At 34.0% G+C, this 25,491-nt stretch overlaps 1 protein-coding gene across 4 annotated transcripts in view; it reads right to left on the reverse strand.

Moving 5' to 3' along the window:
* Positions 1–25,491, reverse strand: part of ANO3 (anoctamin 3) — a 246,431-nt gene that overhangs the window by 61,286 nt on the left and 159,654 nt on the right. For all 4 annotated transcript variants that reach the window (XM_012725477.1, XM_004682971.2, XM_012725478.1 and 1 more), the window contains 7 exons: positions 17,160–17,260; positions 14,083–14,127; positions 9,003–9,134; positions 6,192–6,298; positions 5,089–5,144; positions 3,658–3,779; positions 2,641–2,775 (listed from right to left, as the gene is read on the reverse strand). In XM_012725477.1, coding sequence (XP_012580931.1) covers positions 2,641–2,775; positions 3,658–3,779; positions 5,089–5,144; positions 6,192–6,298; positions 9,003–9,134; positions 14,083–14,127; positions 17,160–17,260 — 698 coding nt within the window. The remainder of the gene's footprint in view (positions 1–2,640; positions 2,776–3,657; positions 3,780–5,088; positions 5,145–6,191; positions 6,299–9,002; positions 9,135–14,082; positions 14,128–17,159; positions 17,261–25,491) is intronic.

The raw sequence follows: 25,491 nt of genomic DNA on the forward strand, positions 1-25,491 counted from the left end.
ATATATATATATATATATATATATATATATATATGAAAAGACATGGAAAGATATTCTGTGCCCATGTATTGCATGATTTAATATTGCCAAAATGCTCATACTACCTAAAGACCTCTACAGATTCACTGCAATCTATATTAAAATTGTAGTGTTATTTTCACAGAAATAGAAAAAGAACTCCTAAAATTTGTGAAAGACCACACAAGATGCAAAATAGTCAAAATTATCTTGAGAAGAACAAAGCTAGGGCATCACAACACTGATTCAAATCACAAAGTTATATCACAAAACTATAGTAATCAAAACAGTCTGGTAGTTAAAAACAGACACAATGGAATAGGATAAAGAGTGTGGTGAAGCCTGAACTAGGATTATGACCCCTGCCTTAGGAACCACTGTACTACATCAATAAGGGTCATGATGATGGCTGATGATGTTTTGCTTTATGCTTAATGATGTATCTGCTCCTTTTAAGGATACTGATAACATTACTACCTAATGAACACCCAAGGGTCAATTTAATTGGTAACATAGAAGAAAGAAACTACTCCAGAAATATCTTCGAAGAATATACAAATCAACAAGTACATGAGAAGATGTTCATTATCATCAACCACTAGGGAAGTACACATCAAATTCACAATGAGATATCACCTCATGCTTATTAAAATGGTTATCACCAAAAAGAAAAAAAGTAAGTGCTGGATATGAGAAAAGGGAATCCTTGTACAGTATCAGTTAGAATTTAAATCGCTGTGGCCACTATGGAAAACCATATGGAAGATGCTCAGAAACAAAATTATTATAAAACCCAGTAATCCCACTTCTGGTTATACACCTAAAGGAAATGAAAACATAAGCTATACCTGTACTTGTGTGTTCATAGTAGCCTTATTTACAATAGCCAAGATAAGTGAACAACTTAAAAGTTCACCAGCAGGTGAATGGATAAAAGGATGTGACATATATACATATATTTATAATACTATGCACAATGGAATATTAGTCAGTCATAAGAAAGAAATCCTGACATTTGTGACAAGATGATGTTTGAATGTATCTATGCTTAATGAGATAAACCAGGCAAGAAAGAACATGCTGTTAAGAGGACTATTTAATGTCAGAGTAACTCTTGTCTCTATTGAATATTATTGTGTGTTTCCTATATCCAAATCTTGAGTTATTTTAACTTTAACAAGAGTTACCTCAGTAATAAATGTTTGGTTTCTGTCATCACATGCTATTAAAGAAAAATAGCCAAACTCAGAGTAGACAGTAGTGAAAAAAAGGTGTTTTTCTTTTCATAACACTGTAACTCCAAATTGCAACCTCTCTTCTTAGTCTCGGGAGCCACTGACTCATCAACATACAAATGCCTAAAAGGGGATGGATGTTTCCAATGGGCAGAAATTTGTCCAGAAAGATGTGTCTTCTATCATGGTAATGAATTTGGAAAACTCCAAAATTAACCTGCGACTTGGTGAAATACTTTTGAACAGTAGGCATTTCTTTGTTTTCATGCTGGCTATCACTTAGCTTTCATGAAGAACAAGAAGACTTTGAGATACCAAATCAAGGAGTTAGTTATAAAATAGGATTCGATTCCAGGACAATGAAAGTATTTTGTTTTTACACAGCATTATTATACATACACACATGCATATTAATAGTATTTCCTTAATGAAAATTCAAGAAAATGATTTTTTATGATCTCAGTCACTGTTGTAATTATTACCCAACAGTCAAACCCTGATTAAAACATGGGCCAAAGGAGAAAAAAGTTGCTGAGCAGAGAAGCAAGGAATAAGTATGTCTTCAAATTTGAGTTTTATCATAATAGAATTAACTTGGTGACATATTTGTGATACATTAAGTACCATGCTATTAAGAAGATTATTTAATGCCAGAGTAACTCTTGTCTCTACTGAATAATAATGTGTGTTTCCTATCCAAATCTTGAGTCATTTTAACTTTAACAGAAGATTTACCATTGTAATAAATGTTTGGTTTCTGTCAAATTATATTTCACTACCAACTTGACATCTTAAGTCATTGCTTACAAAATAAGCATCTGTTCCTACAGATAGTAAGAGAAAAGGAGAAAGTGATTTTATGTTCTTTATGTATTCAGGAGAGATGAGGAGATTGCTAAGGGCAACATTGATGGACATGAGTATTTTGTTTAGACACCTTTTACCACCTTTCCTGTCATCAGGAAAAAAAGAATACTCATTTCCAGGGGTGACAGTGAAAGTTGTAACGTAGGAAACAATCTCTGTATAATGTATATAAGGGAAACATGTATCAAAATGTAGTTGCTATAGTATTTGAACTATAATGTTGAGATGGCATTCTAGACTACTAAAAGCTATGCAAATATATATTATATAAAAATGTTTATTGTGCTGTTAAATTAATGTTTGGGATATAGTGAAAGAAAAAAATTGGCTTAATTAGAAATAGCCTTGGAAGTTATCCAAGATAATTTGCATATAAAATGTGGACATGACCTTTTTACAGTACTTCTCCCCTCCCAAAATAAAAATGCAAAAGCAAGTAAACTATTGTTCCATCACCTCTTTTGGGTGAGCATTATCATATCAGAAGGTCACTGTTTTGAAATTACTCTTAATAGCTTACCTTACTTGACTTGCATTCATTGTTAATATTCCATAGAAGAAAACACATAAGCCAACAATTGCTGCAGGAATCAACATGCCAGTGTACCACCCCAACCAAGCAAAGTACAGTCCAATCTTCTCACCAAAGTATAGTCTGCATGAGAAAAAAAAAATCCTTAACTGAAGGCAATATAATCAACACTCTACATATTGATATCATACGTACTAAGAATTTCAGATGGACATGAGGTTACCAGCTCAGTTCCTGGCCAGTCCCACCTGTGGCATTTAATATCACTACTTGTTAATTAATCCCGAGTATTCTATTTTCATTCATTATGATAATATTTATAGCTAGGGACTTAGTTTTTTTTTTTTTAAGTAAGTTTCTGTTATTTTAAGACCAATTTAAATTGATGACAGTTACTCATTAGAATATACATAGTCACTAGATCTTCATTAAAAGATGAATCTATGTGTAGATGTTATTTGGGTTAATTTTTTTCTCTTTGCTCTTACATTCATTCCTTGCCTTTTAATGTTTTTATTTACTTTCAAAGGGGATTAGATTAAGCAGATTCCCTTGTAAACTGATCATGGTTAATCTGGATCACTAGTTACAGAAGACTCACAGGCAAAAGGGAAAAACTAGCATTTTTTCCCCTCCTCTCCATTCTGAAGGTTGTCTTGAGCACCCACTGCCCGCTACTGCTTGTTACTTATTTTAATTTTAATTATTTATTTTATTGAAATAACTTTTATTTACAGCACTATCCTTGTCTTGGGAGTATAGGTTCACATTCTTCAAATGTATGTTACCATACTCTTCTTAGATCTCTTAGCTTTGCCATATCCAGTGTATACAATTCCCTAAATTAGGTCCCTTTCATTGAAATGACCAATAGTTCCTTCATTTATTCTAGCTATTATCTGATTGATACAGATGATTTGGTAAATGAAATAATTTCATTTCTAAGAAATTAAATTTCTATCATGGCAACACGTCTTCCATGATAGAACTATGTGTGTATAATACCTGATCAAGTCCAGTGGCTGGTGCTTATACCACATCCCCCAACGAGCCCAGCGCTCATATAGCAGGTGTCTGTTATTCTGAGGTCCATGGGTTTTGATGGGCTGGTTACTTTTGTAGGCTCCCTGAAACAGAAAAAGTACAATAAATTGATATCTATTCTTTTAGTGAAATGTGAAATGAATAGGAATGGCTTTGTTTATTTTTCTTATGATTTAGCAACTATTGAAAGCTTCAGAAACTGAACTTAAATTAAACCTGTCACCAGAATGATATAATAGATATTATATTTATTATAGATATTATATCTATTTTATCTAATAATAAAATATCTACTGTATCATTCTGGCAACAGGCTTAATTTATATACATATATTTATCTTAATTATATATATCTTACTATAAATATATATCTTTTATATATATCTATCTTTATATAATATATATATATATCTTAAATGAGACTATTTGGATAGTTCTTTAAAAATCCTTTCTTTAACATCAGTGAGATCTTAAAATCTAATTTTGAAGCTTTTTTCTTAAAAAAATTCTTAAAAGTGGGGTCACTCTTGTGTTGCAATGGGTTAAAGCACCACATTATGAAGATTTCTAAAGCTACCGCAGCACGAGTTTGATCCCCTGCCAGGGAGCGACCCACATGATGAATCAGACCTCTCCTGGCCCACCTGCTGCTCCCCTCAGCTGCGTACTTTGTCAATCTGCCTGTTCTGCTCCCCTCTCTGTCTCTGGTGAATCCTCGCACCCACCACACCTCCTGCCTATATCTCAGTTCTGTAAACATAAATAAGTAAATAAATAAATCTTTAAAAAAAATAAATTCTTAAAACTAAAAACTTACCAGCAAAGCTCTTTACCACTACTGAAGGTTAACAAAGTAAGGAGAGTAAGTGCTCATTCAAAAAGTGTAAGAGGTTGAAGTCACCAAACACACTCATGTTTTTATTTTTTAATCCTAGAAGCCTTAAAACTTACCTTAGGTAAAGATCTGTCATATGGGCTGCAATTTCAGAAACATAGATTATAGATTTTTGTTGTTGTTTTCAGATTTTCAGGCATCTTAAAGTGGTGGGTATAAGCCAGGAATGTGTCCTGTTAGGTGTGGCAGGGCTCTCCAGCTGGGCCAAGCATGGAGCCTCTTCTGGAGCAGAGGGCCTTGGCCAGAGTGAGGGGCAATGTCTGTGAGTTTCCTCTACTGAGACAGCCGGCAAAATGCCAAATATTTATGGAGTATATGAGCCAGTGCACAGATGTAAGATTATAATGGGGTTTACTGAAAGGTCCAGGATCAATTTCCGACTAAACCCCACTGGGAGAGGACAAATTTAAATAAGAAACAAACAAACAAAACAGGAACAAACATTGAGGATGAGAGTTTTGTTTGTTTTTTTAATGGAAATTGCATATCAAAGTTACCTCATGTGGGGGAAAAGCTGCAATATATGACCCATTGTTTATAAGTTTACAGATACCTGGAAAGAGAAGGGAAAAAAAACAAACAGTTCTTGAATCAGATTAAATGAAAACTTCCCTCTGAAGCAGCATGCATATACTTGAGAGGGCATTTTAGTAACCACTTATTTGGTATCACACAAAACTTTTATTCCCTCCCCTCAACAACAAACTTTGGTCCAGTTATAGAGAAATTCCACATCTTAAAAAATAACACAAAAGAATTTGGTACTGAGAAGTCCTTAATATCCAATATTGAGTCAAAGAGACGAAAAGCCATAAATTTTAAGTGACACTTAAATTTCCTCCATTTCACTGAGAGTATAATGAAGTAGACATGCTCACCTCATAAGGGATAAATGCTGAGAAAATCTTTTGTTTGAATAGTAATTACATTAGAAAGGAATTAGAAATTATTGGGGAACCATTTAATTATTATGGCATGATCAACTACAGTAGGTATGTGGTAAAAATGTGATTTGATAAATGATTGTAACAGAATATTATACAGTTATTTATGGTAGTATCTTCAAACAAAATTGTAAAGGTAATTTAAAAAAACAGAATAGAAACCTGTAAATACTGCATCAATTTAAAATCTATCTATCTATACATATTGATATACATTTATACACACATATGCCTATATTGAGGAAATTATTTTTTATAATTTTCTGAGTTTATTGCATGTTTTATAAAGTGTATGATATTAACCAATAACTTAAATTGTCATATTTACTTTTAGAAAGTACATAGGAATATAATTTTATTATTTAGACACATTGTGGGCTTTCTTTAATTTCTATTTAGAACACTATTATATGCCATTTTTGGGGGGCTAGATTTCAGTATTTAAATTGGCTATTTTGGCAGTTCAGTTAAGTGAATTACTAACCAATGGAGAACCGAGATCTGAATGCAACTCTTCACTAAACAGCTGTCTTGAAAAGGTTTATCTTTCTTACGTGATACTACAGTTAATACTACATGTACATGATACTAAAGTATTTGTGGGGGTAGCCAGCCTCAGTGAATTCTCTTTCCCAGGCTACAATAAGTGCTCTTACCCACTTTGGATATCCCATTCTCATACTTGGTGCGCTGCAGCATGTGGTAGACTATCCTGCTTCGAGTGGCATTGCTGAAGAAGGTGTCCTTATTGTTTATTATGAAGCTGTTGAGATGAGAGTATTGATTTTAATATTCAAAATAGAGCACAGAATTCTGCAACTACTACAAGTTCCTGGGTAATCATTCATTGTTTTCTTCATTAAAATGATTGCATGTGACATAGAGTAAATCAGAAAAGAAACCATTCTCTTATATATATATATATATAGGCAAAGAAAAAATACACTCATAAATAATAAAAGGCATTATCAAATATCCATTTTAACATCGTTTAGAGTATAAGGAACTCTGGGTATCATCATATTTCTTGCTTAGTATGGCACAAGAAAAGGATAGCTTGACTGCTGGAGCCCATAAATTTTGTACTACCTTCAGCAATGCAGTTCAAGTAAAGAAGATTAAAAATTGATGCCATTTTTTCAAAGCCACAATTTCCATGTTAATGTATCATGTTTTCAGAATTTCATCAATGAGTGTCTTAGGCCTCATTCAACTTTTAAGAAATTCCTGCTTGATGATTTTACTAATTTTTATCTATGAATGATAGGCCACCATCATGTCAGGCACTTAACCCTTAAACATCTGGTCTTTTATAATCTCTCTCCTTTCTCTTCACCACTCATATTAAACATTTCCAACCTGCGTAACTTTTCTAACTGCTTTTCTCTCCAGCTTTGCACTATACCTCTTATTCTGGATCTCACTGGCTCTTGCTTGGATTTGACAGTGTCTTCTTAACTGGCTATTCAATTTTCTACCTGACTTTTGAAGTACAGTTCTGAGTTTTACAACTCTTCATTAGATGCCTAATTCAATTTATTAATTTTCTTTCAGGTCCTTGAGCTTTTCACCCTCTGCCTCAGTCTCATATCTTGTAGTTATGACTTATATCTGATGTTTGTCAATCTGAAATGGAATTATCATTACCTCGAAAGCCCACATTTCTACTGTGTTTTAATGATAATCTGTATTACTGACCATTCTATTAGATTTTGGTTTCCTCTAGTATTGTGGAAATTTACTTTTTATTTTTGTACTTGGATGCACCAAGTTAACAACTCTCCCTAGTTAATGAAAGGTATCAGAAAGAACATCTGTTTAACTTTTTTACCATCAGATGAGTCAATATTCCCTGATCAAATATTTCTCTAGCAGACAAGTATCTTTTCTATACAGCTAAATTAAGGAGTGAATACTAAGGAGAGGATATATAAGTAAACAAATAAATTATATAATTTCAGTGACCTGTTATGAAGTTAAAGGAAAGACCATAATGATACAGAGAATGACCAGCACGAAGGACTGTAGATTTATACAAGGTCTCTCTGAGATGATGATACATGAGTGGAGTAGAATGATAAGAAGGAATATGCTGTGTGAAGATCTGGGAAAGAACGTGCTAGGTGAAGAGAAAAGCAAGAACAAAAACTTTGGGATGAAACTGATCTGAGGTCTGATGGACAGAACTGAAGATGATATTCCTTAAGAAATAAGTACATGTTTGGAATAAGTTGAGGAAACTGTAAATGAGGTAATAGGGTTGGGTAGTGACCACTGTGTATATAGTCATAATCACATGGGAGATAAGAAACCTGAATGATATTCTAAGAGCAAATGGGAGGCAACTAGGGGCGTTTAAATAAGGCAGTTGTATGATGGGTTCAAAAGGAAAGAGCGCTTTTATTATTATTATTATTATTATTATTATTTTAATTTGGTGTGTCACTGTTAAGGGCCTGAAAAAATCTAGTAGAATGTTAGAGATTCTTCCACAAAATTGTGGCCTCTCTCTAAACCTGGAAGATTTTTTTCAAGATCTGAATTTCTCATCTTTTCAAACAATTTGAAAGGACATTTCTAGATTCATCTCTGAGAACAAATAATAAAATAAGTTGAATATTTGTAAGAGGAGTTTTTCCCATCAACTATTGACTCAGTGACATGTTTGGCGATCTGGAACTTTACTTAATTCTGTCTCTCAACTCACATCCCAGAAAAACAGGTTAACCCAGAATAAAGCACAGCAAAGTAATGCATAAAATTACAGCCCTAGAATACATTGTTCACTTCTCTATCTTTATCTTTACACTATTTTATTTATTTAGTTTTTGTCTCCCCACTAGACTGGGAGTGCCATGAAAGTTGGTACTGAAAGTAAGTATTCTTAACCTGTATCATAAAGAAACTCAACAAGTACTAATTAAATGAATACGTGAATAGAGATACACAGATTCAGGATGATAGGTAGATGGATATGTAGTTATATAACAAACACCCCAACTTTCACTTTTACTTTAGTTTTGTAAGATAAAACTAAAATGGATAGTTTAATAGGTATATATTAGTTTTAATTATAAGTACAATAACATTAATTGGAACAATCCACTACCCAAACAAGCTACTTATAGTAATTCTACTATTGTTATTAGTATGACCAGTATTGTCATTTGAAGTGGGTGACATTACTACAGTAATTATTTTGAAATGGGAGCTAACTAGACTATCAGTCTGTGAGCTTATAATTAAGTAATTATTATTTGTGTACCTCCAAATCATAGTTATTAATAATTAATAACACACTGAATATTGTTTCTAAATTAAGTGTACATTTTAATAGAACAATCCTTATTCTGATATTTGACAAACAGTGGAACTGACCTCAGATAGTTTTGTTCTACTAACAACTTTCAAATGTAAAAAATATACTAAGGCAAGTGGTATGGAAAGAGAGCTGGGAATTAACTCACTGGTGAATCCGTGCACGGCTGAAGGGACCAGTGTAACAGTCTGACTCCTCCAGGTCTGGAAAGGCTGATTTGTCAAGAACCATTGGGTTCTGGGACATCCATTTTTTTATTCTTCTAAAGTAGCTCTGCACCCTGGAAAAAAATCATAGTATAGAATTGGATTTGTCTGCAATCTTAAGTCGAGACTCATTCCATTAAAATTCAAAAAAAGAATAAACTGTTATAAAATAAAATAAATTCAAAAAAAGAATTCAAAAGAATCCCAAAACACCAAAAACATGCACATACACACCTGAGCCAACACATTCCTCCTATTGTCACACAAAAGAAATGAATCCCCAAACTATCCCAATCATGCTTTTGTTGCAACTCTTTCAGGACAACTGGCCTATCCCTATGAGAAACTGCTTACGGATTTATTATGGAATTTTCATACATAATGAAGATGGTAGAGAAAAAATTTAAAAATAAAGCAACATGATATATCAACATTTTGTGTGTATGTATCTATCTATATTTATATATACATATACCTATATCTATGCATATAGATATACCAGATATGTGTGTATATTCACACAAATACATATACACATATGTATACATACATATATACACACATATGCATACACACATATACATATATACTGGGTATATGCTTTTATTCATAGTTACGTAATTATACATTGCTTCCTGACCCTTAAAAAATTCTTAGTGATGTGGATCTCCCAAAGAGAAAAAAAAGAATAGCTACAATGCACTTCCTCAGAAGCACTGGGAGCTGCTGGTATGAGGGAAACAGCAACTGTGTTGTAATCAGACAAAATTGGGCTTTAATGCTGCATTGCAGTAGCTCTGTGAATTTGTATAATTCTTAACTTCTTGCCTCAGTATCATCACTCATAAAAAAATAACAATGGTCTTATTGAATAGTTAAGAGTTGAACATTAGTTTTAGGGAAAGTTCAGGGAAGATCGTTTGCAGCACTTTTAATTAAAGTTTCAGTGAGCATACTACTCATCTGAAAGCTTTTTCAAAATGTAGCTATTGATGTGATAGATCTTAGGTGGGGACTAGATTCTGCTTTATCTACTAGCTCTGAAGGGAAGTTCATGTATTTGTGCACTGACAGAACTTTTGAGAGATGGGTTAGTATGAGAGCAAAGATAAAACATTAAGACACTGTTTTAGGTTTTTAGGACATGTCACAAAAGAACAGTCTGGCCTCATATTACAGTCATAATCCCATAACCTTGAGCCACTGTGGTGTTTGTGTGGGCTGGAATCATTTTTTTTTTTTTTTTAAGAATAAGAAAGCAAACGAAAGATTGATTCAAGATTGAATTTGCAAACTTAAATTCTGAGTTCCTATTTTAACAGCTGTGTCTGCTAAAAATAAATATACAATATTTACACATTCTGAATTTTGTTATAAGCAATTTTTTGGTAAGAGTAGTTAAAAGTATCAGGATAGGATATTTTATTAGACAAGTACAATTCATCTTAACATTTGGCTAATTTTGCCTAAACTTTAAAAATTTTAGTTATGTATAGATAGCAATATAATGTACCTTAAGAATTATTTCATTACTATGTTAGAATTACTATGTTTAGTTTGATCAAGTCATAGTGTAAAGATTATCATGTTTAAATCTTTCTTTTGCCAAGGTTATCATTTAGAGGTCAAGTAGCTGTTGGTATGGAAGGAGTCAATTATTTCCTTCTAGTCTACAGCAATCAATGAATAGTATTTCAGGTGTTCATTTTGCTTGAAGAAAGCCTCGAAATTACAAAATGTTACTGTACCCCATCAACTGGATAATGGAATGCAGAAAACATCACATGGGCTATAACTTATCAACTTAGTCTACTGAAGGAAACAGTGGGGAAGACTTGGAAAATGAGCATCCTAGTAATGAATTTGTACTCATGGGAATGGGGTCAAGAATTCCAACCAATGATCTTCAGTTTCCTCATATCTAAAGAGAGGAAGTAATTCCATCTGTGTGATTTCTTTAGATGGACAAGAGATTAAATAAAAGGAAGCATTCTGATAGCATAGCATTTCAAAAATGCTGGATGATAGTATATAAGGGTCTATTATCTATGACAAGTTATAGACATGCTAGAAGTAGAAATGAATTTAAGAAACATTAAAGAAATGAGGAGGGTTATCAAACTGTCCTTTTATAGGACCTTTAGATGTAACTTTTTACAGAAATTTATCAGTTTAGCCTTCTCACATACACCCCCCTATGCAGGAGAAAATGATGTCTGAGGGTGTAATGTTGTCAGACCTGGATCTGAATCCCAAAATACATACTGAACATAAGTAATCCACCAACACATGTGAATGCTTCATCTATGCTTTACCAAATCTTTATTATGTTGGCCATTATGTAAATTCAAGATTTTGTGGTGGGTCGTGAAGATTTCTGAACAGAAATTTAAGTTTCTTTGCTAAAATCAGTGGAAACCAATAATCCTGTGGCACTTGAAGATATCTGGGTCAAAGAGTCAAAGTTACTTGGTCAAGCATAAAGTCTACCAAACCCAGTTATGAAATTTTGGGATGAGGTGGGGGGTGAGGTGGGGGATGGTGATAGTGAGTAACTTATTTCCCTTGATCTACAAAACCAGCTACTCTGCTCTGCCTTACTGCAAGGTCCTTTTGAGGATGCTTTGATAATTGAATGTGAAAGTTCTTTGTAAACAAATGATAAACTGCTGAAATAGAATAATAACCATTTCCTGTCCACCTGCCTGGAGAAATGATGACCTTCAAAAGCTGAAAAATTAACAGAATATTACTTATCTCTGAATGTTTACTCTCAAAATAATCAACATACAATATATCAATATATTTCCACTTCAAAGAAGAAAAAACACAAGGGAAACTTAATTTCACATATTAGATTATTGCTGTCCTAATGTTTCTCAAATTGGGTTTTATAATTTTATAACAATGATATTCATACACATATACAAAATATTCATTTTATTTACAAAGGTAAGGTTCAAAAAATATCAAAATTGGTAATTTCCTAATTGAAAATCTAAAGTCAGGCAAATAACAGGATATTATATTTTCAGTTTAATATGTCATATACTTTTTAAAAGTTCTTTCTTATTCACTACCCTCCCCATATGCATCCACAAAAGCAAAATACAACAAGAATTACTTGTAATCTTAAATTGTAAAGGGATAGACTATAGCCAAGTTTAAGGTACTTTAATACTTAACTAAACTATTATTTATAATGATAACTTGATTTTCATTTCATGAAATTAAACAGAAAATAATAATACAAAAGTAATACATAATAATAAAACACTATGATATATAATATAGTGTTCATTTTTCTTGTTCACATTTTACTACTGATGAAATATAATTTTTTCTACTTTACAAACTTGTTTGGGATTTATTATACATGTCTACCATGCAATCTAAATACAATATTTTTTAAAATTAAATTATAAAATTTCATAAAGACATTTGTTGTTATTTTAATATACATTATTTCATCCTCTTTAGGTCTCTAAAATAAAGATGCTTGTTTATCAGAAACCTCACTAGAGTAACAAAATGTCACTAATTCTATAGTAGCATGCTGAAGCCAACTTAAAGATATTTATCAACACATCTAACATTAAGCAGGCACATGCAGAAGAAGAAAAAACAAGAAAAACCTGCAGTTGTAAATTTGTATAATATTTCAATAACTGACTTTATTATAAAAAAAAATAAGAAATTTCCTACATAGACCAGGACCAAAAAGCACAAGGAAAATGATGAAAGCTCTAGCTAAACCACAGCATATTAACCTAACAGACTTGGCTGAGGAGCATCTTTAATAACTTTTTTGAAGAGCCATCTGAGTACTAATTCTTTTCATATTTACTTTGACCTCTAGTTTGTCCAATGTTGGTTTTTGTCACTCTTTCTTAGTGCTGTGCTTCAACCTGCTGCGCCACCAGGGAGGGCCTGTTTTTGTCACTCTTTCTACCACACCTAAATTTAATATTTGAAGGAGAACATTCTCCTATTCTCCTAAACTTTAAAATCATATGCAGTCCTTTACACTGGTAAGGTTAGATTTATTGAATCCTTTCTTAAAATAGTCTAGTATTTATACTGCTTGAATCTTCTAACTTTTTTAAAAAAATTTATTTATTTATGCACAGAGAACTGGGGTACAGGCGAGAGGTTCAGGGGCAGTGAGAGGATTCAGCCACCAGGGAGGGCCGAGTCTTCCAACTTTGTGTTTCATCCTGACTTGTAATATCCAGCAGCATTATTCAACAGGAAATACTCTACGACATTCACATTTTGTTTGTGTTTATCTGTTCTTTGTAATAAGAAGAAAAACAGGGAAGAGTTGGAAGTCTCTTTGAAGTTTCATTAATGGAAGCTCATTTGTTCAGGTGAAACAGGGCCAAGAAGATTCAGGTGGAATGTTCTTATGTCTCAGGACCTGGGTTTGATTAATTCCTTTGTCACAGCTCCTGTTACCACCATAATAAATAGGACATTGTTTCAAAAGAAGCTTGCTTTCAATATTAGAATAAAGGAGGCAGTTTCAGATGGTGGGTAAAGAATATGTTTGTGATTCAAAAGATGCCATATTATGGCCTGTAACCCCTTCTATGCTGTGTGCTAGTCTTTTTCTCTATCCTATTTGCTAAATAAGAGATAGGGGTTGAATGAGTGGGAAGGTCTCTGGCTGGGTTTCTTATGCTATTCTAGAAGGCCATCATTCATATATATATACATCTTACTGCTGTATCTTCTTTTACAATTAAACCTTGTAAGATACTAACTGGTGATGAAATTCTACCACCCACAGCACTGTGAAAGGAGGTTGCAGGACTGGCAGGCAACAGCATGCAGAAAAATTAGACCTGATTTTATAAACACCATTCCATGTGACTTTAGTCATTTTGGAAATCTCTTCACAAATCAATGCAATTTATCTTTCTAAAGTTTACAACTGCTGATGTGGGTAATGGAAAGTTTTACTTTTGTTTTTCTCAAATGACAAATTGGTCATCAACAAATTACACATCACCCACCAACCTGCCCATTGATTTGCTCCTCCGGTCAGTGTAATAGCTTTTTTTCCTGGAAAATAACAGAAATGAGCTGAGGAAAGGCACATGAAAATACTAAAACCAGTGAACAACGACATTCAATCGTACTGAGAATTTCAGTACTCCAACTTCCATATGCTCTAGTTTATTCCAAATCTAGTTATTGCTTATCTTGAAACAGATATTATCTGCAGTGAAATATATCTGATTGGCTATAAACCGAGTTCGTTTTCTTTCCTTCCTTGCAATCTTTTAGCAAATTGCCTCTGATTCACATAGCATTCTGGCTTGATGCTTACTCAGCAACAAAAGTTGTATATTCCCAGTGTTATGGAGCTTCATGGGTTGTTTACCTTTAATTATATTTTCCCAATTTTATACATTGTACCTTTAATCCATGAAGTCAATGATAAACTGCAAGTTTCCTTAGTTCTGCAGAAATGAACCTGGATGACCAACTCACTTTTCCATCTATTACCTAGCATGCTGTAGTTTATTAATTGTATACCATTGATGTACAGAGCTTTATTTTTCCCTTATGTTTTCATTGGAAAATTTTGATAAGTTATATCTTGCATAATAAAAGCGTTTATCTACCTAGCAGAATAAGAACAGATGAAAATTGTAAGGAATAATTTCCTCAATCAGTTTCTAATCAGTGCTTTGCATAGCAACTGGCCACATGTGGAGACACAGAGCCAGGAGAGGGGGCCAGTGGCAGGGGTGGGACTCTGGGTCTCCGCTCCCAGTCAAGCAGAGCTACTACACTTCCTTCTCTTTTACATACTGTTCTCCCTGGTGGCTTTTACGCTCTTTCATGTTTGAGTGAGACTTCATTTGCATAAAAATGTGATCTCAGTTTAATCCCTATAGCAGTCAAAAATAGATTGTTCTTAATGTTTTTAAAACACCCTCCACTCCAATTTGGCTATGATTAAGATATCTGTGAGAGGAGGAGTTTGTGGTAAATAGTGGGGGTAACTCCATCTAGGAACACAATGTGATAGGCTAGTGGATGGCGAAATTATCTTAAATAGGTTTGATCCTTTTAAGGTAACAGATGGGGTAAAAATAAACAAGAATCACATCTGAATCCAAAGAAAAATGATCAGTGATTTGCTATTTCTGGAGGTTAGAAAACATTCCTTCCCAATAGGACAAAACTAAAACTGTGGAGTCAGCCCATAGCTGGACAACTTTGGTATATAAAATGGTACATATATAGTCAAGTATAAAATTTAGATAAAATATGAATTTTATATTCACACCTAACTTTGCAGAAAACTTGGAAGAAAGGCTATCATTAATACTTTTTCTGGAATAGATTTGCAGTTTCTCTGTGGAGTGCAATATGTTGGTTTCAATATTGAATACGTGAATGCAATAGTCTAGCACGAGTACTTTTTTATAAAAAAAGTTAATATAAATGTTCAAAAACTTTGCCCTAAATTGAAATATGGGTTATTTTTCTATTTGAGTTCTTTGTCATTTCTTTATATTTTAATTTTAGTTCATTATTTATGTTATTTATGTTGATAATTGGGGGACGGAATAGCCACCATGAAAATTTTCGCTACTTGATGCTTAAATAGAATTCTTTTCTTATGAGCTATTATTCCAAATTTCAGGAGTACTTATAAATAAATGAGAAGTTAGTTACTAAGGAGTAGGCTAATGCTACATCTATTATTCAAACTGACCTGGAAAGATGCTCCAACAGAACTCTGTGTTCCAGAATTTCTCAAATTGTTTTCCCCAGAACACCATCATATTAAGATTTTTAAAAAAATTTCCATCATGCAATGGAAATTAGGAAAAGGCCACTCTGTACAACTATCTCCTGAAATTTATAAAAAATTATGAGAATTATTAAAATATTCACGTTTCCTAGACAATATTTCTTTACCGTCTGCATCAGAATAATTTGGAATGTTTAGTTTAAAAGGTTTATACCCAATTATATCCCAAACTTAATGTCAGAATTTCTAGGTGTAGCTTTCTGGAAGTCTCATTTTCATGGTTTCCCTTCTGCACTCTAAAGACTAAAAATGAGAAACGCTTCTCAAAAAAAAAAGGAAATACCTTTTAACTTAGAAATTCAGAAACAGCTTTGATCATGGGAACTTTTTCTTTTAGTAACCTATGGAACTAGTATCTCTTTCACAAAATTTACAAAATGTTGCACATTGTCTAATATTTACATTAACAAATAACCAACTTTTAACTTCAGTTTCCAAAAGTTTCAGTAATACAGCAGTGGTAAACATCTTCAAAAACTTAAAGAAGAAGTTTTCAGCTAAAACATCAACAAGAAAAAAAAATGGTATAAACATGGTTTTCATATTACATTGAATGTACCAGAACTATTCCTTCAAATGCAAGCTTATCAGTAAATTTTAAAAAAATGATTAATATTGGACAAAGGTAATATTTCTGTTTTACAAATTTATAAATAATACTTCACTAAATGATTTTGTACATTTTTCATTTATTATCTGGAAATGGTGGAGACTATTAAAATTTCACCTCCCTGGCTGGGGATAGAACTCATGCTGAAGAGGTTGTGGCTACATTAGTAGTGCTGAGCTTTAACCCGTTGCACCACCAGAGAGGACCCTCATAAATATAATTTTTAAAGAACTTTTAAACCCTTATCCAAGCATAAATGTGAATCAATTTACATATCTAATTCTGTCAGTAAGATTCATATACATAGGGTTAAGATTTGTATACACTGTATTTGTATAGATGTGGGTGATATATCCTTTTACTTCATGTATTTCACAAAACAACATGAGCTCTATCTATTCAGATGGAAACAAAAGTGAGACTGATTTGAAGAATTAAAAGTTAAAAGTTTGACTGTAACTCTTCTTCTTTCTCTCTAGAAAAGCCCACCTTGAAATGATCTAGTTTCGAGGGAATAAGATGGTTTTCCACATTAAACAAGCAAATCAGAAGGGGGAATAAAACTTTTCAAGATACCCTAAACTTTGGAAGGAGCAGCATTTCTTCCAAAAAGAGTTACACCTTGAGATAGAATAAAATAAAAATTGAAAGTACCTGAATGGCATCCTGATATTCAGCCTCTCTGCATACTTGCACAATGTGTCCCATGGAATGTGAATTTTTATAAACATAATATCAGGGTTTGCAACAGCTGGCTGCAAAGGATGGCAGAATAGAGACCATTATGTAGAATCAGAATGGATGGTAAACGGTACATTTTGATTTGAGAGCAAAGAACATTGTCTCCTTGCCTACACATAAATGATTATCATTGATCTAAATGGGATTTGTATGACTAAAACATCTTAATGTAGAAAAATATTAATTAAAATGTAAAATGCCACCATATACAAGAAGTAATCACCTATGTTAGTGTATTATATTATATTTATACAGAACAATCAAGTGCCAATTGGGAATCTGAAGTTAGTCTCAAAGCACACTTTATCATCCTCTCATTCCTTCACAGGAGTAAAAAATATTGACAGATGCATTAGTCATTCATTAATTCATTCACATTTATTTTGCTTTTGTATTTTATTCGGAAATTACAACCTGTTATGCCTATATAAGGGAAAATATCAACTATAAGTCATATGAATCCAATACCTTACAGAACTATCAAATCTGCACCCTTAATCTAACCATTTATCCTACTTTTACCTGTCACAAGAGATTTAATTCAATAATTTAAACAAGTATCTAACTAAATAACTATTATGGAATTGTATATCATTGATACTCATGTTTTACATTTTATAAAAAACCAATAGAGTCATTTTTTAAAATTATTATAGTGTGAGGTTACAGTGCATGGAATGTATTTGTGGCCATTCTAGCAAAGAACTCCATGGAGTGTAACCTCATGTAATTATAGGGTGAGCATATGTAAAGGAAGAGCTGCCATTTGCTTCCATTTACACACATCTGCTGAATTTCATTTGGCTAACATCATTTATTTAAATTTCTAGATGAAGCTTCTTAAAAAAACACATCAATCTTCAAACTAAAGCTCAAATATAGTAAAGAAATTGATCAGTTTAATTAAAAATCATGTGTCTTAAAGTTAGACTGTACAATTTTATATTCAAATATTCACAAAAAACATTTATTATAGATATGGGTGGAATCATGGTATGCCAGAACAATATTTCAATTTTGTATTACCAACTTTTTTAGGCAGTGTTATAAAGAAGCATGGCTTAGTCATGGGACTAATACTCACATGTAGAGGGGAGCCTGCCCATCACTGTCAGTGAGTAGGCATGTCCTAAGGCCAGTATCAGTTTGTTCTAGAGAGTTTTATGACAAAAGGAGTGGGACATTGTATGATGAAAGAAATATGGATTTCACACTAGAAGACATGTGAGATACTTTAATATACATGATCTTGCTAAAAATATTCAAGAACTTGTAAAAAGTATGTTGAGTTCCCAAATTCTTTGACCAAGGCTGGAATTTCCTTATAGTTTATTGGGGTGATTTTTTAAATCACCATGGGAAAAACAGCAAAAGATGCTTTCACATCAGTACAGTTTCCAATGGACTTTCCTACTTTGGATATGCTGTTTTAAATTAAAGGATGATAGAAATAAAAAATAACAATGACAAAAGACAACATATTATATCTTAAATATCTACAAGGCCTTTAATCAGGCCAAATTTGCAAATATTAGTTATGCTACGAGCAATAACTAAGAGGCAATATATGTGTGAACATTAATTAAATGAAATAACTGTTTATATTTTTCACTCAGCTGGAAATATATCATTGGTAAGGAAAAGGAATATAATTATAGTAATGATATCTCCAGGCCCATTCTACTGAATACACCAGACTTGTTGAATGTTTTCTATGCAGAAATGGAAGATACAAGAAAATATTTTAAAACATGAAGGTAAGAAAAACACAAGCATTCAGTTATTGAAATGACTACCTCACCTGAGACAAATGACAGCAACATTTCATGTTTTATATTATAGTGTTTTGGTCTTTTCCATAAAAAGGTCTCATATTTGAAATGGTAACAGATATCTTCTTTCTGAAATTTTAGTATTGGCTACTTAATACTACTGTTGCACCAACTTGCCTTTCAGTTACCATTTAACTTTCTTCAGTACTAACTGCTTACTTAGAAGAAATCACATAATATGGTAGAAATACCATATATAATATGGTATTTAAAATTACTAGACAAGTTCAAACTCTATTACTACCATTCACCAGCTTTATGACCTTGGGAAAACTACTTACCACCTTTGATTCTCAGTTCTGCTCTTCAAAACTAGAGAGAATGCTATCCACCTCATGGAGTGGTTGAGGATATTACGGAAAATCAAAAACTGAATATATTAAAGAATCTATAACAGGTTTTCAGAAGTATTTATTCGCTCAAATCAAACTTTAATTTAAATAATGATCAATTTAAAAATGTCATTATTCTTCTTCCTTTGTTTTATTAGCCTTCTATAACAGCTTTTTGAGTTAAAAAAGTATAGAGCCACTAACAGCCTATGCTTTGGGGAAAAATTTCAGTAGAGTGACCTGAATCAAGTGACACAGAATCTATTTATTTTATGGTACTATACACTGGTATAAGTTTGAATGCAACTATATCATATTTTCTTTGAAAGAAAATTTTTAGTTTCCCCTGTATGTATTTAAATTGTCCTATGCCTGTATGTTTTATTTCTACCTAAGGAGATCTGAGTTCTTTTTCATATGTTATACAAAGAAGAAAACACACCTAGTGCTCATTTTCCCTAGAATCTGGAAAAGAGACCTCCATGAAGATGAATGAGTCCAGACCCATAAAAAATCAATCTATACCAGACTGACATAGTCTGTATGTGGAAGATTTCAAATCAAGCCCTATCACTATCAAAATTGTTGTGAGGGACCCTCCCTGGTGGCACAGTGGGTTAAAGCCCAGCTCTATGAAGCCATCTGCAGCCACTGCGGCACATGTTAGATCCCCAGACAGGAAGCTGACCCAGTTGAAGAAACAGTCCTCTCCTGTGTTTCCTGCTGCTCTCTTCAGCAGTATATTTCAGTCAATCTATCTATTCTGTTCCCCATTATGTCTCTGGTGAATCCTATTATCTGCTGCACCTCTGCCAGTACCCCACTACCCCATACCCTGTATGTATAAGTAAATAAATCTTTAGAAAACAAAAACAATTGCTTTGTAGCTGACACTGCATCAGTGTTTGCCAGAGTTTGCCAGTGAGCAGCACTGCTATGCAACAGGGATATTCTGAGATCAAGCAATCAATCAATCAAATGGGAGCTGGATCTTAGTCTACTGTGAATGGAGATCTCATTCTCATTCATGGCATTATGTTTCCTAAAGTCAGAATTTTGTTTGCTAGACCACTGTAATAGCATGAAGTAGGAGTGACTAGTACATGTGTGGATGGTGGGTGAGATTTGAGAATGTTTAAACTAGAACAGTAGCACTAAGGTTTCAGACTACAGATAGCAGTTGCTGATTTATTTTACCACGTAGAAGGTAAAGCCAGAACCGGATATCTCTCAGCCTCCTCTGTAGCTATACTCTGGGTAGCACAGTCAGGATGAATGCCAAAGGATTTTTTTTTTTTTCCAAATGACCTATATACTCTTTCATATTCTCATCCTCAATCTCTCTCTAACTTCTTTTCCCTCTCTCCTCTTACTCTATTTCCATACTTTTGTTAATTGCTATTACTCCCCTTCTTATTTTCTTTATTTTTTCACTGTGGTATTTGTCATCCTATGAATGAGGTTATTTATATAAGTGTCATGAAAGAATGGATCTTTGTTTCTTTCATGTACATATATACCAAGCCCCTACTTCTATGTTAGACACCCAGGGATCACTCATGAAGCATTTGTTGAACAGATAACTGAAGTAACTTATTTTGAGTATACTTTCTATATAATTTATACATGAGCAAGAGATGATGTATGAAAGAAAGAAAATAAGTTATAATTATTCTGGATGAGGTCATTATCATCATGAATAGCTAGCTTAGAACTGATTATTAATTCATATCTGTCAACTCTTACATGTGAAATAACCTAACACACTTAAATAAAGAGCATACTTTAGAAGAATGTTTCTGCATTAATTCTACCATCAATGAGTGAAATGTCAAACTAAGTGCACACAAAGTTAGAACATTTCTAACTCTGTAATGTTTTCACTTTATATATATATATATATCTTTTTCAAGCAGCATGAACTCTCTTCTTTTATAACTTCCTTGGCTTAATTGCTCTTTTGTTATACCTCTACTTATAAAAAAAAATGACAGAAGTAGTTTCATTTTCTTGCATTTCTTGCAGCTACTGAATTGGGGTTTGGTGGAAGGATGGTGTTGGCAGGGAGAAAGATCACCTTCTCCTTTGGAATCAAAAGCTCCCAATCTGGTACTATCCTGTTTAGCTCTAACCACGGCAGGCTTTTCTGAAGAAACAAAACACCCACCACCTTCACACTTCACATTATTATTTAATTTCTATGTACAAAATTCTCAAGAGATAAAACAATCACTCAAGGAAACTAAAAGTTACATTTTTTACAAAAGTCACTCTACAAGTTGTTTGTGAAAACTGAAAGAAAAATACACTGTGTAGCTTATCGCTTTAAATCTAACATAAAGACAAGCTGCTGATATTCATTGGCCATATGCTTAAATAACGAACACCTATATAGATAATATTCTTATAATCTTCAAATACATATTTTTTGTATGATAATGATTTTTAAAAATAATGTGGTAGGGCTCTCCCTGCTGGCACAATGGGTGAAAGCACCACATTATGAAGCTGTTCAAAGCCACTGCAGCACGAGTTCAATCCCTGGCCAGGGAGCTGACCCACATGGCACAGCAGACCTCTCCTGACCCGCCTGCTGCTCCCCTCAACAGTGTACTTCGTCAATCTGCTTGTTCTGCTCCCCACTCTGTCTCTGGTGAATCTTCTCACCAACCACACATCTGGCCTGTACCCTAGTTCTGTAAGCATAAATAAATAAATCTTTTAAAAGAAATAATGTGGTAGGTAGAATTCTAATAACTCTTCCAAGATTCCTATCTCCTGCTCTATTTACTCTATGCACTTGGAACATATGAATATAATGGGAATAATAATGGGATTAAGTTATTATATAACTTACTCTCAGTGTTAACTATGTTATATTACATTTCCTTACATTATGCTAAATTATATGTCTGTGATTAAGAAGGGGAGCTTATCCTTCATGATGGATAAATCACTAAAAGAAACTGGGCTGTTTCTTGCAAGAGATTCATAACAGAGGGTTACAGGGAGTTTCAAATGAAGGGATCATGTGATAATGAAGGAGAATGGACTCGAGGAGTTGAAGAAAGTTCCTGGCTAGTAATGAGGCAGGAATTGGGAACTTTAGTCTTACCACAAGGAATTAAGTCTTGAAAGCATAAGCTTTCAAGAGTTCCTTGAGCTCTAGATGAGAATGGAGCTGACCAACATATTGACTGAAGTCTATTAGAAAGTGAACAAGTAGGCCAGCCATGTCTTGCCCAAACTACAGCTTTCAAATGGTGTGCCTATAGCGATTTTTGTCATAATTTGTTAAATGACTGGTGCTCTCTTAATCAGCAATAGGAGATCAATACAACCTATTAGATTGTGGCATGAAACTGTAAGGCAATACTTTGTTATAATTTCTAGAATGTCTATTAAAAAAAGATGCTTCTGTACACATAAACTACATTTGCAATAGCACGTTGAATTTACACACTAATCTAGTCCTAATTAACTCAACCATTAAGACAATTAAAATAATTAAGAATTAAGAATATAAGTAAAGGTACCCCTTTGTAAAAGTACCTTCGACAAGTAAAATAAAAAATTGTAGAGAATTAACTTGAAAAAATAATTTAGGAGTCTTGATAATTTATATGTTCTATGTTTTCTCCCTGCCCCTTTCCAAAGACCTTCTAATGAACACATTTTTGTTATTTATATATTTTTATTGAGGTAACACTGGTGTACAATCTTGTTACCACCTCACATTCTGTTGCCTCGCTGGGCAGCAACCTTGGGAGCAACCTTGAGAGCAGTGTGGGACAGAGGAAAAATAACTAAAATGCCAAGCAGTTAAAGAGAGAGGCATAGAGGGGTTACATTTCTGGAGATACAGCACCAATTTCCAGGCTAGTCTCACATTTACTTGGTATCAGATTCAGGAAAGGTGGGCAACTCTGTGGTGGGCAACTCTGTAGAGGAATGTGCGGAGGAATGTGGCTGGTGGGGATGTGGACTGGGGATTCATACTAGTCTGGCACAAGCTAAAGGACAGTGAATAGGAACTGCTGCTGGGGGGGTGGGGGTGGGGGGGGAGCATTGTTCCTGCTAATCACAACATCCTATCTCTAGTCCTTATTTCATACTTTCTGTCAAGTTGTCTAGCTCGCTATGCTAATCTGGCCATAATGTCTGCCTGCTGTTTTCAGCAGATATCCTGATACCAAGATTTTTGGTGAGAGGCTCCTTGCCTGACTACATTTAGCTTAACCAAGCAGCAAGTTGGATGCAATGTAAAATCCCAAAATGAGGGGGCTGGAAGATCCATATAATTCTCTTTCAAAATACTCATAATCCTCCACCCATAGTCCATTGTGCCCTCTCCTCACTTTGTTTCTGTCCATCCCCCACTAGTTTGGGTTGCTTTCATTGGACAATCACATTTCTAGAGTATGTTATTAGTTTTAGTTTGGTTTTACCTGACATTTGTTTGTTTGTTTGTTTGTTTGTTTCTCTATATTACATCTATCAGTGACACCATCGAGTATTTATCAAATATTTGTCTTTCTCCTTGGAGAAAGCTAAGTGCTATTTCACTTAGCATCAACAAATCTGCTTCCATTCATGTTGTCACAAATGAGCAAGTTTCTGTCTCCTGTTTCTGTAGGATTTGACATCAACAGTTTAAAAGATTCTCGGGTGATTACAATGTACATCCAGTTCTGAAAACCACATCTATTTCTTTAAGTTTTATTTAAGATTTTTTTTTTTATCCATACAGAACTGGGGTACAGGCCAGAGGTACAGGGGCAGTGAGCGGATTCACCAGAGACAGAGTGGGGGGCAGAACAGGCAGACTGACAAAGTACACTGCTGAGGGGAACAGCGGGCGGGTCAGGAGAGGTCTACAGCCCCATGTGGATCACCTCTGGGGGCGGTGGGGATTGAACTCATTAGGAAGTGGCTTTAGCTTCTTAGTCCTGTGCTTTAACACACTGCGCCACCAGGGAGGGCCCCCTTAATTTTTTTTTTTTTGAAATTAACTTTCATTTTTCTAATCTCAATTTATTTAATTTCTTTACATTCACTTAATTCCTCTGGTCTAGACTAGATCACTGCCCTTGTTAAGAGTCATACTAACTCTGGCCCTCTGTGGTGGTGCAGCAGTTTAAAGCACTGCACTGAGTAGCTAAAGCCACTTACGCATGGTTCCATTCCCGCCTGCCCCGGAGGTGACCACATGGTGAGGCAGACCTCTCCTGACCCCCCGCTGCTCCCCCTCAGCAGAGTACTTCATAGATCTGCCTGTTCTGCTCCCCACTCTGTCTCTGGTGAAGCCTCTCACCTCCCCTGAGCCTCTGGCCTGTACCCCAGTTCTCTATGACCAAATAAATAAATCTTAAAAAAAAAAAAAAGTCATACTAACTCCATCTACTTTCACCTGGAGAATTTTAATGCAGTTTGAAATTATAAAGGAGATCCTCACAAGAAAGAATTTTAGACATCGTATAAATAGTAAAAATTGAAAGTCAACTTGGATCAGAATATCTTTATTTTATTTCAAAGATACTTAATATAGTCATAGTTAAGCAAATGAAATTCAAGTGGAGTGCAATAAGACTTTTTTTAATTTGCATTTTCCTTTGCTTGAGTAGTCTTAAAAAATTGCTATCAATTTTCATAAGGCATCTAGGACCTCTGAGGAGGGAGGATATATAAATTCCCCAACTATGTTACAAAATTAATACCACCTGTTTTGGAGAACTGGGATAGACAACCCTTTTTGTTACCTCAATGGGGAGGTAAGCTGAAGAAAGGAGGAAAAAGAAACTGGTAACCTGTGTTCAACTTAGTGACTGAACAGTGTGAGGGAATGAATAATTCCAGTGAGGGTGCATTTGAGCGGAATAAACCTCCTGGCCTGCTGTCTCAGTGCTAATTGAAACCGGGGACTAAAACTTAAGCATGTGAGTGTTAACTAAAAGAGCTGTTACTGCAGAACCTTGAATAAAAAACCTTTCTGTCATTAAGCATTAGATCTCAGAGTATCCTACTGCTGACAGCTAATTTAGAACAACATGTGCAAAAACATCTTTTGGCAGCTACCAAAGA

The sequence above is a fragment of the Condylura cristata genome, unplaced genomic scaffold (assembly GCF_000260355.1).
Source record: "Condylura cristata isolate star-nosed mole 26May11 unplaced genomic scaffold, ConCri1.0 scaffold00015, whole genome shotgun sequence".
In the NCBI taxonomy this organism is placed as follows: Eukaryota; Metazoa; Chordata; class Mammalia; order Eulipotyphla; family Talpidae; genus Condylura; species Condylura cristata.